This window comes from Buceros rhinoceros, unplaced genomic scaffold (assembly GCF_000710305.1).
Source record: "Buceros rhinoceros silvestris isolate BGI_N320 unplaced genomic scaffold, ASM71030v1 scaffold7223, whole genome shotgun sequence".
Classification (NCBI taxonomy): domain Eukaryota; kingdom Metazoa; phylum Chordata; class Aves; order Bucerotiformes; family Bucerotidae; genus Buceros; species Buceros rhinoceros.
Window position 1 is genome coordinate 27,388 of NW_010402968.1, and position 15,434 is coordinate 42,821.

General features: G+C 44.7%; 1 protein-coding gene across 1 annotated transcript in view; it reads right to left on the bottom strand.

Annotated features, from left to right (window-relative positions):
* Positions 1-7: 7 nt before the first annotated feature.
* ITIH4 (inter-alpha-trypsin inhibitor heavy chain family, member 4) overlaps positions 8-15,434 on the bottom strand; it is an 18,511-nt gene continuing 3,084 nt past the window's right edge. Inside the window, exons 7-19 of the mRNA XM_010132820.1 lie at positions 14,590-14,706; positions 13,889-14,057; positions 12,801-12,917; positions 11,119-11,300; positions 10,269-10,451; positions 9,588-9,727; positions 8,875-9,029; positions 8,188-8,226; positions 4,984-5,097; positions 4,218-4,392; positions 2,605-2,759; positions 664-766; positions 8-83 (exon numbers count right to left, since the gene is read on the bottom strand). Coding sequence (XP_010131122.1) covers positions 8-83; positions 664-766; positions 2,605-2,759; positions 4,218-4,392; positions 4,984-5,097; positions 8,188-8,226; positions 8,875-9,029; positions 9,588-9,727; positions 10,269-10,451; positions 11,119-11,300; positions 12,801-12,917; positions 13,889-14,057; positions 14,590-14,706 — 1,725 coding nt within the window. The remainder of the gene's footprint in view (positions 84-663; positions 767-2,604; positions 2,760-4,217; positions 4,393-4,983; positions 5,098-8,187; positions 8,227-8,874; positions 9,030-9,587; positions 9,728-10,268; positions 10,452-11,118; positions 11,301-12,800; positions 12,918-13,888; positions 14,058-14,589; positions 14,707-15,434) is intronic.

Consider the following 15,434-nt stretch of genomic DNA (forward strand, 5'->3'; position numbering starts at 1 on the left):
CTCTTTCCTAGGGAGTTAGATCCATTGACCAGCAGGAAACAGGATCACTGATCGACTCAGTCCTGTAGTCTTTCTTGTATTGTCTGAAACAAAAGCAAAACACAAAAAACTTGTGATAAAACCCCAAAGGGCAGGTCCAGAATAGCCCCTCTGTGCACAGATGGTACCAAGTGTCACAGGGCCTGTGCACGGCACCTCTCTGCTCCCAGAGCCGTGGGACACGCAGCTGTGATGGGGACACGCAGGGACAGCAGCAAGCAGCTGCAAGCTCAAAGTGCTGCTTCCATGTCACAGACACTGAGTACAAGCAAATCAAGGGTAAAAAATTTCTCCTTGTGGTAAATCTGAGGAAAACCCCTCCCTTACCCATGTACATGAGGCAGCAGAGCCTTACTTTACGTGGCTGTTTTTAATGCAAACTGTAGCCCCACGGTATGATTTTTCCCTCCCCATGAAACAGGACCTTTGAGCCCTGAGGCATCGTTTAACAACCACAAGCCAAGGCAGTTAGTGAAAAATTCAAGCACAAGTTTCTATTATTTACACCAAAGAGGTGTATTCTCACGAACGCTCCCTTGGTTTAGTTTCTTTTGATCTCCAGAATCAGTGATAAAAGACATCTCGAAGCACTTACATCACGCACCCTCATCCCGTGTCTGTTACCTGGTAACTCTGTGCTCAGATCCAGACACACTCAGGAGTCTTTCATCATCTCTCCGATTGATGTTGGAATTACTCTCAAATTGTGCTTTTGAATAAAATTGACCTAAACAACAGAAACAGAAATTATTTAAAAATACGAAACGGCTGAGCTTGGTGTTCATTTAACCCCAGTGGCAGCTGTAACACTCGAAAGCAGCCATCTGCCCTGGAGAGAAAAAAAAAACAGCCCAAAACACCAAAGACCATGTTTGGAAGCTCGCTTAGCAAGCTAAGAAAATCCCTGTGTTTCACTGAGATCTCCGGTTATCCTAACTGACACTCCGCTGCTGCTGCTGAGAGATTCAGCTGTGCTCTGACAGGCTGTCAATTCTTTTTTTCTTTTTTTTGGTGTTGTTTTAGATCATGCAGCCTCTCCGTTTGCAAAGTTTTTGAAAAAAAATTCAGCTTTAGTCCCATCAGGGTGTTTGGAGTTGAGACGTTCGGGACCAGCAGGCTTTCATTTTGTAATCCTGACGGTTTACAATTCTATGTCCATTCTTTATAGTCCATTATTTGACATCAAATGAATTTGCTACATAAATTATGTCGTTCAACAGCACTGTTGAGGTTAAGCCCAACTATTATTTCAGTTTTATTTTAATGTTCTCTAAACCCATGATAGTCTATTTAGATTTGTACCACTGCTGAGTGGAAAAGCAAAATGGGTGGAACTTTTTCCGTTTCTGCCGATTCCCGACGGGGGTGGGTTTGAACTGTTTTGCCGTGACGGACTGACCCAGCAGTACCCCTTATCTCTGCGGCGGATGAAGTAGGCACCAACGCGTGGCGGAATTTGAAGATATTCCCTTACGATGCGACCAGGCCAGCCCGTGGCGCAGATGTGTGTGTGGGGGAGTCTGGGAAGAGCTATCCTTGGCAGAGAAGAGTTCTCTGCAGCCGCTCCGGAGGAAACAGGGACTATGTTTTATTCGCATGAAAGGTTTGCTTCAGGAGAAAGTTCCTTATCGAGAGCTTTTTCGTCAGGTGAACGGACTGGACTCTTCCTTCCCCCTCCCCCCTCACTGGCGTGGCGAGCCATTGTGGGGGGGTGAGATTGTAAGTGGGGATCATTTTGATCGGGAGATTTTATGTGTAACTGTATACTTTCATCTATTTGTCTATTAATTTCTCCCTTTATTTCTTTCTCTCCCTTTTCCAGTCCTGTTTAACTTTGAAAATTATTGTATTTTGGGGGCTTTTTGTCAGGTGAACGGACTGGAGTCTTCCTTCCCCTCCCCCCTCACTGGCGTGGCGAGCCATTGTGGGGGGGGAGTTGGTTCGTAAGCAGGGACCGTTCCGATCGGGAGATTTTATGTGTAACTGTACACTTTTATCTATTCTCCCTTTATCTCTTTCTCTCCCTTTTCCAGTCTGGTTTAACTTCAAAAATGATTTTCCTTTGGGGGCGTTTTTCTATTAAACTTTTCTGTTTCTATCTCTCGTATATGTAGTCTGTGTGTTATCATTTCCTTTGCCCGACTAAAGCCTTAATGAGCTCGTTAACGTGCTGATAAGCCGTTAACAAGCATCAAAAGTTTTTGTGTGTGGTTTGGCTGGTTTTGCTTTTCCAGCCGACACGCTATTTTGTCGCATCCCTTTCGGTGGGAAACAGCCCCCCTTTTTCAACCTGCAACACTCCTCTTCATGGCGCAGTAAAAGGTGATGTTAAATGTCTGAAAATAATAAATTAAACGTAAAACTCTCCAGAACCCTCTGAGTTAGAGCATTCCCGCTGCCGTGCCTGCCCACCGCTTTTCACGAGAGCTTGTCAGGACCCAGGGAAGTGACCTGAACACGGGCTCGTGAGGAGGCTGAACCCACCCCCTGCCTCTATATTCTTATTTTGGGAGCTTAGTTACAGGATCACCCTTCTTTGCTGCGTACACCTGCAATGGTACATACCCAGAACCCCGCTGACTTTGTCAGAAAAATGGTCCACGTCCACAAAATACAGCCCAAGGAAACCACTGGGAAACTTCACAAAGGAAATTTTTACTGTGGCCGTGTCAGACAACGCTGCTGTAATGCTCCTTTCCTTTTCAACTGAGACTCGCAGCCTAGGAAGTAAATGACAACATTATTTCCAAGAATAATATGAAGAAAGAATATGTATTTAACTAGCTGACATTAATTAAAATAATTTAGTTTTTCCTTCTGTCTCTTTGCAATCACACTTTTCATGGGCTGTTGGAGGTTATTTTTAAGCTAGAAAATACTAAGCAACAATTTTTTTCTCTCTATGCTGCACAGCAGATCTTTCCTATATCAGGTTACATGTAAATACACCAACAGAGAAGGACTTTCTGCTGCTGAAAACAACTTATCCATAATGACAAAAAAATACTTGGCTGGAAAATAAAAAAGAATGTTTTTATCATTTTTAGGAGGAAAAAGGTAAGGTAGGTAAAATAATTAAATCTATTTTACGAACAAGTACAATCCTTTTTCTTGGATGTTTCACAAACGTTTTCAGGCCCTGCCTTTCTCCTCACCCCTTACTCGCACTCTGACCCAGGTGGCCCTGCAGGACACAAACATCTGCTGTCGTCTTGCCCCTTTGCAGATCAGGTCAGACAAAAACGCACCCACGGGCGCTGGCACACGCAGCGCTGCCCTTGCAAGGGCTTGGGAGCTGGTCTGAAGCGGGAGGATCATTCTGCTCAGCAAACAACAGATTACAGAGGGGCACAAATCCAGCACGTTCCCGGCTCCGTGTGGATTACAGAAATAATTGAAAGCAGTTGTTCGAGGACTTCTGTTATTGTCTGGAGCCGCCTGCAAGGGAGGGAGTGCTGCGTGTCCCGCCTGCCCCAGGCCAGCAGCAGATCCTCCCCAGGGTGTGTTCCGGCAATGCAAAAAAGCTGTGGAACTGGTCACATTCAGCTCTTGCTTGTGGCAGTGAGGGATCCTGCTCTAATGAGTCCAACAAACGAAGTCTACATTTAAAGCACTCTTTCTCCAACAGCAGGCATGTAGTTACAGACAGATACTCAAACACTTTACGCCTTCCCATAAAAAAATGTCAGCTGCCCAGAAGAGAGTTACTGCTGAAACTGAGGAGAAAGAAAACTTCAGCCTGTGTGGAGCCAAGCGATGCACAAAAGCAACAGTAAATGTCAAAGGCATCACTTCTCGGTACTCGCTCTGCGGCTGGAGGAACACCAAGTGCCTGGCGGCAGCTGGCGCAGCGGTGGCGCAGGGGCTGCTGTTGCCACCGCAGGTCCCTTCCTTTCGAAGATAAACCCTCTGCCTCCGATGTCGAAGCAGCAAGGCGGGCTGCTGCTGCAGTCGTTTGATTCTCTTGCACAGGCGAGGTGAATTAAAATCAAACCTTCTTTTATCTCCATATTTGAAATGGGGGATTGGGAAGGTATCCTGCTTCCGCTCACTTTGAGTTACTCACTGGATGAGGACAGTTAGAAGCACTTACTTGAAGCAAATATGAAAGTAGAAGCCTGAATGAAGAAGACCTGACATGCTTTCTGGTCTGGGAAAGGACGGGTGATGTTTCTTACCCCTGGATGGCGGAGGTGGCTGACTCCATCCATGGCAGCCGAGTGCTCCCGTTGTTGTGCCTTAGAACAATCTCATCGGTGGAGACGTGGATTTGCACAGGGGGATTCACGTAGTTAATTTCAAATTGCACAAAGTGATTTATTCTGTCCCCAAGTTTCCCCGTCACAGTGAGTCCTTTAATAACATTGACACAAGTTTGTCAAGTTCATAAGGTATGACTGATCTTAATAAAACTGCTTCAACTTCGCTGCTAAAGCAACTTAAAGGTCTCAAACCTAGTCTTGCAAGGAACAGTATCCCGGATTTCAGCTCCACGTTGCCCCAGGCTGCAGTGGGGTCAGCAGAGTCTGTTTATCCCACGTTGCCACCTCCTCTCGCGGAGGGGGCTCTGCTCCACGATCAGAGGAGCTGACCAGAGCCTGGGGCCCCGGCTCCTCTGAGCACAGGACACAGAAAAAGCGCAGTGCTCTGAAAGCGGCTCTTGCACAGCAGAAGTTAATATTCCCTAATAGAAAGGAAAAACGAGCCACAGGCTCTCCGGTCACCGTGAGGCGGCAGGTGTGGTGTGGCCTTTCACCAAAAGGGGCTGTTCCCAGAGACACCAGCCGCTGCCACACACCGCAATGACGCTCTCCGGTCACCGTGAGGCGGCAGGTGTGGTGTGGCCTTTCACCAAAAGGGGCTGTTCCCAGAGACACCAGCCGCTGCCACAGACCGAAGTGACGCTCCCTGTGCTTGGCATCAGGAGCAAGCTGCCTCACTCACCTTTCTCCGGGTCTGACAGCAGGTGGGCAGAGGGCTGTGCTTTTCCACCAACGGTTAAACAGATCATTTCATTTTGTTTGGGTAATTGCAAGAGAAGCTGTGGATATTCGTTGTCTGAAAAGCCACAAGAAAAATGTTAGCACGCAAACAAAAATCTAGCCTGTGCCCTTTGGATGGGCAAAGCACAGAAAAAATTACTTGTTTTATACCTAAAATATTAGTTACAGCTTTTATAGAACAGAATGATAAAAATCAGCACAGGAATCACTACTGAAAAGCAGAGCCAAACACAGCACCTTGACAGGAACGTCAAAGATTTCTGAACTGACGAGTTTACTAAGGACAATGACCCCTTAAAAAGCCCTGAGGCTGAAGTTCTGTTGTGCTGCGCCCCGCTGGTTATATTCTCTAGCCAGAGAGGCTCTCTCAAGGGGTACAGGCTGTTTTTCACTTAGGTGGAAAGAACCAGCCAAGGTTTGCAAGAAGTAAAGGGTTTTCGTAGAGTTGATGCAGTCAGTAACAACAATATCGTATGAAAAACTGTGTTTTAGTTATATTGTTATTAAAATGGGACTAGTATGTGTTACTTACCAAGAGGTTGTGCTCTTGCGTTTCCTCTTGACATCCCAACTGAAATATTTAAAATTAGTAGGAAGAGTTTAATGAAACATTTCTTCTAAGTCAGCTAAGGAACCAGGAAGAATACTGTGACAGAAACCTTTTAGCAGAGCTCTTCACCGACTTCTTCAAAGAGCTTTGCTTAAAACAAGATGTCCCAATGGGGGGAAAAAGGCACAATGTCCAGTGCCTCGTTCTCTTGTAGGATCCACCATGCCACTGCCTGAGCCGTGGGAGGGTTTCGAGCTGCGTTTTCAGTGGCTGCTCCGCAGCACTGAACCCAGCCCGGCCACCCAGCTCCTTCCTCCGGCAGGCGGCTGTGGGTAACCACCTACGGACAACAGCTTCTTGTTGCTGCTAGATTGGGGCTCAGAGTGCCATCGACATCAAATAAAAGGTTTTTCCAATGTTTTGTTGGTTTGGGGCTGTGCTTTGCATCTCCCTCCCCACCATTTATAACAGCAAATCCCTCCTGCTTGTTGCCCGCTGACCTTTTCGGATACAGCCACAAGTGCCGTGTGTGGGGACGCCACGCGTGCAGCAGCCAGCACCTCCTCCCCCTGGCACAGCGGGAGCTCTCAGCCGTGCCAAGCTCTCTCTCTGCAACGCCCTGTGACGCCCTCCTTGCAGGACATCTTTGTCATGCAGGTGGCTGTGCCCCACACAGGCTTCACAAAGCAAATCCCAGATGTGGTAATTATTGTTACACCTATTTCCTTCATTCACTAATAATATACTTTTCCAGATCCTTCACATTTATTTTCAGGAGGTATAATATTTTTTTTTATTTCTGAGAAGGGACCAAGATTGATTTCACACGTTTACAGTTAATTATAAGATACCTGTGGACTGAAATACATGTCCTAAAACCTAAACTGAGTGTCAAGCGGACATCCACAGTCAAAATGCATTTATGAATGTTGCTATGAACCTCTGTACGAAATGAACTTTATAAAATAAAATTTATAAATGAAATTTTATTTATAAAATAAAACCAGAGGAGAAGCACTTACCAAAAGGTGATCCACCCCTCAGTCTGTTAACTACTGGAGAAAGAGAAGAGAGTATTTCATTGATAATTGTATTACGTACCTTACGGGAGTGCTTCAAACATCACACTTGCAACTCTCCAGCTGCACCTGATTTCCTTCCCCAAAGTAAACTATATCTGCAGTAATGAAGTCCACAGAGCTGATCACTGGAAACTGTGTCCAGCCAAAGGATAGAAATGGACAAAAACTAAGAACTTTGTGAGAAAGGGATTTGCAAACAGGATCTGACTGTCTTTTGGGTGCCTGGGGCCTCCCCTGCCTTGTGCGTGGGGATGGGAAGGGGTCGGGGGGGAGTGGTGGTGCTGGTGCAGCTCATGGAGCTGCTCATCCCTGTTGTGAGGGCGGGTGCTTCTGGGGGAAGGGACCACCCAGCACAGGAGGGTCTGCAAAGGGGCTGGCTCCACGTGGAGCTACAGCACAGCACAGGCTCACAACATGGTCCTTCTGGAACACTGCAGCCCCAGACAACAGCTGTTACTGACAGTTAAAAATCAGATGAGCTCAGCATGAGAAACTGCAACACCTCCCAAAAGAGCACATCAAAACCTCCCTTGGTCCCAAGCAGCCCAGCATCCTGTTTGCCCCTTCTCCCCAGCTGCTTCAGTCACGCTGGTGCATCACAACAGAGAGCGATAGTGCTCAGTGATGCTCTGGTGGGCAACAGCCTCAGATCCAGTGGGGACATCCCTGAGCCCTCAAGCAGCTGGGTTGCCCGACCATCACATCTATGCAAAGCTTGGCACCTGCTACGGAAACTGGTTGTGCTGCAGAGGTGACCCCAAAAGCCTCCTCCTCTTGCAGCCAGAAGCTGCTCTGAGGGAAGGGCAGCATCAAGCTGCGTGCACCCGCTGAGCAGGGCAGGATGTTGCTGGGCTGTGCTGGGAAGGGAGTTTTCTGCTATTAGACTCCCCAGCACCACTATGAAATAGGGAACATTCAGAGAACAGGACAGCATAATAATTCCTTCAATACGCTTCTGTGAAAGAACTAGAGCAAAACCAGGGCTCTGCCCCCGTAAAAGCATTGCTATCATGAAGAAGCATCATAGCTGAGATTATCAGATTAATAATGCCAGAAGTTTAAACTAATATTCAAAGAGATCTACTTTTTCCAGAATGAGAAGAAAAAAAAACCAACCTAAATCATTCTCAGAAGTCATTCCAAAATATCTTGAGCTTAACTTTTTCACAGATGCTTCACACGTGGCAGGAAAAAGCAGAAAACATCACTAGCACTGTTTACTTGAAGAACTACTTTTTCTCTGAGTAAAGACAATTTTGGCCTTCAGGACTTTCTGAATGTAAGATTCTCTCTCTTTGACCACGTTATCCACCCAAACCCTTCACAGACCTTAGCAGTCATTGCTTTGTGTCACATATTTTTCCAAATCTCAGATACTTCCCTCTATAGAACAACCACCATGAGCTCTTTTGTTATTTGGGTTTGTTGTTCGGGGTTTTTTGTTTTGGTTTGGTTTTTTCCCCATTAGAGGCTATTATGAAAATATGCTACTGGAAAAGAAGAAAACATTTACCTCTACCTGCTACTGGGATGCTGCTGGGCTTCTCATTGTCTAACACAAGGAAGAGGGTCAGATTAGTGTCATACAGTCAACACCAAATCACTTTACCCATGTGCAAACGAGAAAACTGGGACTAGTTTTCTAGGTTGCTGGGCTTCAGGAGATGAGCTCTTCGGTGTTAAAGGACCAGAGAACAGAGCCCACGCCAGACTCCCAGCGACAGCGTGCTTTCCTCCCCAGCATTCACTCATTTCTCCACTTTAATGCCTCAGAGGAAAGTGCAGAATGCCTTTGCAGCAGCAGGAACGCTGAGTAACAGCTGTTAAATTACCTTCAGTTAACACTTCAACAAATTATTTCCATTTCAATAGTATAGCCCATTTCACCACTTCACCTTTTAAAAAATCCCGTATCTTTCATTGTGAAAGGAAACTCATCCCTGAACGCCTGCCTCTGATGCGGATTATTACCATGTCACATCACTATAACATGAACCTACAGGGAAGGTCAGCAACAACTCATCAGTAACAGCAGCCTCATTCAGGGGCGCTGTTCGACGCCCCATTTACCAGCCTCAGTCGGTTTGATGCAGCTTATTACCATGTCACATCACTATAACATGAACCTACAGGGAAGGTCAGCAACAACTCATCAGTAACAGCAGCCTCATTCAGGGGCGCTGTTCGACGCCCCATTTACCAGCCTCAGTCGGTTTGTTCGCCAGCTCGGACTGCTGCTGGCCAGCAGGTTTGGTGACCACCATGGAAGTGAGGGGCGTCACGAAGCTGTACCGCAGAGACAGCTCTAAGGCTTGAGCCTCCAGGGTTTTCTGGTCCTCTTCCTGTGCTGAAATACTAAAGTCTGCGTTAATGACGGAGAAATTTTAGCTCTGTCTTAACAGATAGGTTTTATTATTGAAGGGTGAGTAGACTTCCTGAGATAACTCAGCTGTTCACGAACTTGAAATTATGGAGATGCTTAACTGTTTGCAACACTGGAGTGTATGTATGGCTCAAACACATAAAATAATAAATACATGATCTATTCTTATGGACGTATCGTTCCCTTTACTGGTTACTGCTATTCGCTTGACTACAGACAGTATTTCTGAATGTGGAACAGCAACTCAACACCATCCATGCAAATAAAATCTGTTTCATACTAACGTAAAGAAGATCATTTTATATTATGCTTTCACATGTTTATATACAAATACATATACATTTAATGATCTAGTGCTGTCAAACCGAAAGGCACCTCGTGTTCCTCAGACAGTAATGCAGTATTCTTCAGTACACTATGTTTTTAACTCTGTCTGAAGAAACGTGTTTTCCAATCACATAATTTGCGAATAAGGAATTTCTGTTTTAAGAAGATAGATGTCTGTAATACGAAGCATTAAAATAGCTTACGATTTTTCCAGCAGCTGTTGAATGGTCAAGTAAGCCCACAGTCTCTCTATGAAATTTCCAAAGATGTAACTCTGATTTTGAAACACTTGCTCTTTCTCTTTGACATTCGCCTCTTCTTTAAGAGTCAAGTCACTAGCATGCTGAAGCGGGAGAAAACTGACAGTCAGAAGAACGGATTCAGGCTTCTTTGATAGCCACATTCCTAAAGGAACACCATTCAGGACCCAAGGGCCCTTTTTGGCCTTTCCCCTTGGAAAGGGCAACTCAAAACTACCCAACGGGCGTGTATGTTGGATGTTTATTTCTGGACTTGAAACAGTGTTGAAAAAGGAGGTAATGAAATTGTTCTGTTTCAACATTTTTGAGATTAATAATTCAGATTTCCTTCTTCGTACTAGAAAATAGAAACCAGTTTCCTAAAAATGCCTGAAAGGCCAAAATATTGAAAGGGTTAAAATTACTGTTTGTTTATTTGTGGGTATACTTCAAGGCTTTTCTTTTGTAGCAAGTTCCAGAGGGGAAAATTGTTTGAATTCTCAAATATTTTCCTAAAATGGGAAACAGCTGAATGCCCAAATGTAGAGAACATAGATTACATGAGAGACTTCTTGAAGTCTCCTATTGTACCATGAAAGACAGAAGGGAGATAGGTTTTTCAGAGTTAGTAAACAAGACACTTACTGACTGAGCTTTAATTTCTACTGGCAAAAGATCGAGCTTGTTGCTGATTTTTCCAGATACTATAATTTCAGTTCCTTCAAAAAACAGCTTGAAATTGTTCTTGGTTAATCCCTCAACAGCATTTTCTGGATACCGCATTTCAATTTTCATTAATATTGGGGTAGCCACCTCTTGATAAAAACCCTAAAGAGAAGCAGAGAGAGAGAGAGAGCGCAAATGACTGCAAAATTATGCAACGCAATATGCTGAATGTCTAAAACCCCCTTAGAAAGAAGAGAGCAAAGCCTTTTCTTCGGAGGTGTAAAACTGCTGCAAACCTAGGGGAAAAGAATGGTTCCTTCCCAAGGTTCAGCACACCTTCTCCAGCCAGGCTGGCGATGCCACGTAGGCTGTATTCCCCACGGTAATTTGAGTACCCGGGAAACATCCCCATTATCACCACCCCACCCAGCTAGGCATTTTGCTTTAGCGGCTTTTCACTTCTGATTTTTAAACCTTGACTAATCCTCAGGATTCATCTTTCTCTTTCTGGACTGGGGCTGATGTTAAGCAAGTCTCTGCACATCCAGCCAAAACAGGCAGAAGCAGCTTCTCAAGAAAAGAGCTATAGCCCCTCTCCAGGTGGACAGGAAGGACCGAGGCTGGTGGTACTGCAAAGCCAGTTTGCCTGTAGGTGCCTCAAACTACCTGCTGATTTTTAGGGAAACCATAACAAACGGTGGTCCTTCCTCCCTCCCCAAAATTAACAGATAAACTCAGCTCTTCATCTCAGAAATCTGTGGTTTTGTTGTTAAGAGTAGACAGAAGTGTAGATCGTAGATGGCTTTTCTGGATATTCCTTCGTCCTGACCTGGAGCTGCAAGTCTGCGTTAGAATTTTCATATATACGACGCGCTATTCCCCCATTGCTTAGGGCCATTTTCTCCAAGAACTTATAACTGACGTCAAACCCAAAGCCGAGGCAGAAAAGAGCATATTTCCCATTGACTGCTTTCTGAATGTTTTCTTGAATCACTCCCACATTTCTCTCACCTGTAATTGAAACAAAAACATACTCTTGTTTGTTTGTTTGTTGTTTTGAAGTACAAAATGACAGCAGTGGGTTTAATGGAAAATTCTCCCTAAAGTATTATGAAAATGATTCAGAATAAAATATTAAAAATATACAGGACAGAATTCTCTTAATGGAATTGGAGATGAAGGGGCCGCTCTGCAGATCAAGTGCCAGAACCTGATTTTCCCCTTAATGACCTTTACTAACCTCTACTTGTGTTGTCTGGCTAAGCGCAAAATATTTTACAAGATTACCAGGGCCAGAGGAGGCTTTTAGGACAACGGCGTCATGCACTGCAAGTTAACAGTGCAAGGGATGGAAACACCTGGTCAAGCGCTGTGAAGACAAGTCCCATCCACCTCCGTGTGTAATTCAGACAAATCACAAATTAACTCAGCCGTGATTCTCTCCCGGCCCCTTTGCGTGATAAAGGGAAAAGACTTTCACACCCTCGTTTTATCCCATTTGAAGAGCTGCGATTGTCCTTGATGGAGGGCTTCTCTATCAGCATTTCCAGGCAGGAACTGTTGCTGCCTGTAGCAATACCGTGGGGACGGCTCAGATTTTTTCCCTTCCAGCCAGCTTTGCTAAGGAAGGCAGCGTATGCAATAGCTCTGCGTGCATTTGCCCAGCACCCCACCCCAGCCTGGCTTCTAGCCAGCTTGTGGATGTACAGTGTGTTCTGGGATGTCTGAGACTCACTACGGTTGTGCTGAGCAGGGAGCACTGTGAGCTGAATTTTACGAAAACAAATAACCCCCCAACAAAAAAACCTGCCCCAAAGCAGTAGAGATCACACAGTCTGAAAGGCAGCCTGATCTTACCAGAGCTCTTACAGCTGAACTAATATTGCTGGCCTTGGAGAGATGCTGGTGCCACACAAAACTTCGACAAACTCCTGTTCAGAACAAGTGGTGTTTGTGCCATTGCACTGGGAGGGAGTATGTATTTAAACCAATATTTGTATTGCAGCCCTCTGGTTTAGGCTATCACAGCTGATCACGGGTTAAGAGCTGGACATGGAATCCAAAACAAGAGGTAACTTGAAAATATCTCAGTTTTGGGGCAAGGAGAGTGAAAAATCTCAAATATGATCGTACCTAATAGATGCAAATTGCTCATGTTTCAACTCTGTAAGTATTTTATTTTCATATTTCAGCTGTGCTTGGAGTATCTCCAACAATTCCCTTGAGTTTATAAACCGGGAAGCCAATGGTATTTAGCAAAACAGTTCCCAGCTTTAGGACATGTAGTCATGGGCAGGCAGGCTCTGTTATCACTTCTTACAGCCCTTGCCAGAGCCCTCTCATCATCATCCTCTTCAACATGGATCCAGCGATAGCTCAGCCTGCTTATACCAGAGCTCTTCTGAAACTCAGACTATGTCTATCAACATCTGGGGCACAAGTGTAAAAGATTAAAAAAAAAGAAATCAAGGAGAGAGAGAAAGAGAGGGAGGGAGGCTACTATTTACTCACCAGAAGTGGGCTGGCCGTCTGTCAGCAAAATAATCATGGAGACGCTCCGTTCCGGCAGCCTCTCGGCTTTATCCAGCACGCTGACGGCAGTCAGCAGAGCACGATTGATATCGGTGCCTATAATGAGAAAGCAGGCGTCGCTCACCCAGAAAGGATAAACATCTGAAGAAGTCAGTGCACTGCGTCTGCAGAGGCCCTGCAGAGCTGTTTAAAGTTTTCTGCAGGAAGTAATCCTTCAGAGGGATGAGGATTTAGGGGTTTAGCCTACTGGGCTTAATTACAGCGTATTACGTTGCAGTGGCAGTGCTGGAGTACTCTTTTGGGAGCATTTTCCATACATATGTCATGGGAAATACAAACACGCCTAGAGCCATTAAAAAGTGCTTAAATAAACTCACTGTCCTCAGCTAACCTACATTTAAGAAATGTCTTATTGAAGAAGTCGAAGAAAAGAGCGGGGCACAGGTGAGCTTTACGGGTGTTAGTGCCTGGGATAAGAAAACCTACATTAATAGTAACAGCACAACCATTAACAGCGGACAGAGCCTTTTAGATGTGCCTGTAACTAAATAACAAACCAAAGATCGCCGAGTGATGAAGCACTTGAAATGCTTCATGTCTGTTTTGACTGTTTTGTTTCTGTAGCGTGGCTTACACAGGAGTACAGCCTCGGATACACTTTATTTTACAAGGGGAACCTTCAATATTAGAAAAAAAAAAAGAATCAGAAAAATCACTCTCAAATGTTGTGTGAATTTCCATTTTTCTGTAGACCAGAAGTAGTCTTGGGAAATGTTCCAGCCACCTCTGCTCTAAAAGCGTGCAACAAAACTTTGTGGCTTGTACGGTTCCTAGATGTGATGTAACCATCTCTCTATATATCCATATCATCGTGGAGTCACCACTCCCCTCGCTCCCACAACCAGCCTTGCTATCCCACTCATCAGCAGTAACACTCACTTGCCTTGTGAGCACTGGTGATCGCTCTGTGGCAGTACGTGACTAATCGAAACAATTATTGTTTTCTAAGCAATATATTACGGTGGGTGCACGCTTGTGGTTACAAGCATCCAGGTGGTGCCACGTACCTCCACCAGCAGTAAGAGTTTGCACGAACCCTGTGGCACTCGCCACATTCTCGGCAGTGGCTTGCAGCAAAGAGCTCTTCCACTCTGCCACTTTGCTGCTAAAGGTGATAAAGCTGAAGTGATCTTCTGGGCGGAGGTCTTGCAAAATCTTCAACAGGGCATCCCTTGTCTGTTCCGAGGAGAAAACAACTTTGAGTATTTCTACTCTTCCAGAACAGGGATTGGAACTGCAGTGTAAGAAGGGAGTTTCTCTACAGCACTATTCAAGGTGCAGCCCAATGTCCTTAGTTAGTTCTGACGGTATTCACATAACTCACAGACACACAAAAAAAGCACCTATGAGGGTTGTGGCGGACTTGTCTGCTCTCTAGCAAAGCTACGTACACAGTCACCAACAGAGGTTAAACAGACAAATTAATTCTTTAAACTTCAACAAAGAAAAAAATTAGAAGTAAAATATTCTGCCGCGACAGAAGCAGTGCTCTCTGCCTTAACGCCCGACACCCCTGCCAACAGCTGCGGCAGGAAAGCGCTGCTCTTTCATAGCTTAAATCTGGGCGTATGTATTTCCAAGCATTTCTATCTCTCTGAATTTCTGGCTGAGTACAAAACCATCTTGTATTTGTGAAATTCAGTCGCTTACTCCAAAGGCTGGGGGTGTGACCGCTGCCAGCAGAGGTCAGTGCTTTGAGGCAAGTTACCTGCTCAATCTTTCTGCCTGCCATGGAGCCGCTTCGATCTATAACAAAGATGATGTTTTTGGGAAACACCGGCATTTCATGGGGTGCAAAGTAATGCACAAAATACCCATTGACAATCTGAAATACAGAATGTGAAAAGACGTATAAAATTACATCTAAACAAATAAATAAATGCTGCACCTTAACGCTTGAGCATAGCAATGCATGCCCAGCGTTTCGTTCTTCCAGGTAAGCCCAAATCAAAGAACTATTAAAATGTATTTCCTAGCTGGAAGCAAGACTATCTGTATAGAGCAAATGGCAAGAGGACAGCATACACAGATGTGTATACATAAAAATAATGTACGTATCATACACCTCAGTGCCATGTGCGTGATATACCTGTATTATCAATTTATATTACATCGTCTCTTTATTACCACCTAGGAGCACGTCTCTGCTCGCTGACTGTGACTGCCATCTTTTAGCACATCCAAGCATACTTCATTAGTGAAATGGTATGGAAAATAATGTACTTTATTTCCTAGGATACACATAAATTACATAAATATTTGTAAGTTCCTGCTTGCTTTACTTATGTCTCAGTTCTCACAAAAAATAAAAGAAAACCAAGCAGTCATTTTAATAGTTATATAAATCACGTTCTTCTAAACTTCATTTACAAGAAGCCACAAATAAGCCTTAGATCAGCCAAAATAATAAAAAGAAGAGTGTAGAGGCATCTTTAGAGTGGCAATATCGATATGGTATTGAAACAAAATTTGAAAGATTGATTTTTTTCAGGGATGATGCATTCCCACAATGTGTCTGGTGTCTCTGGGAATTTACTAACACCACCATCAATT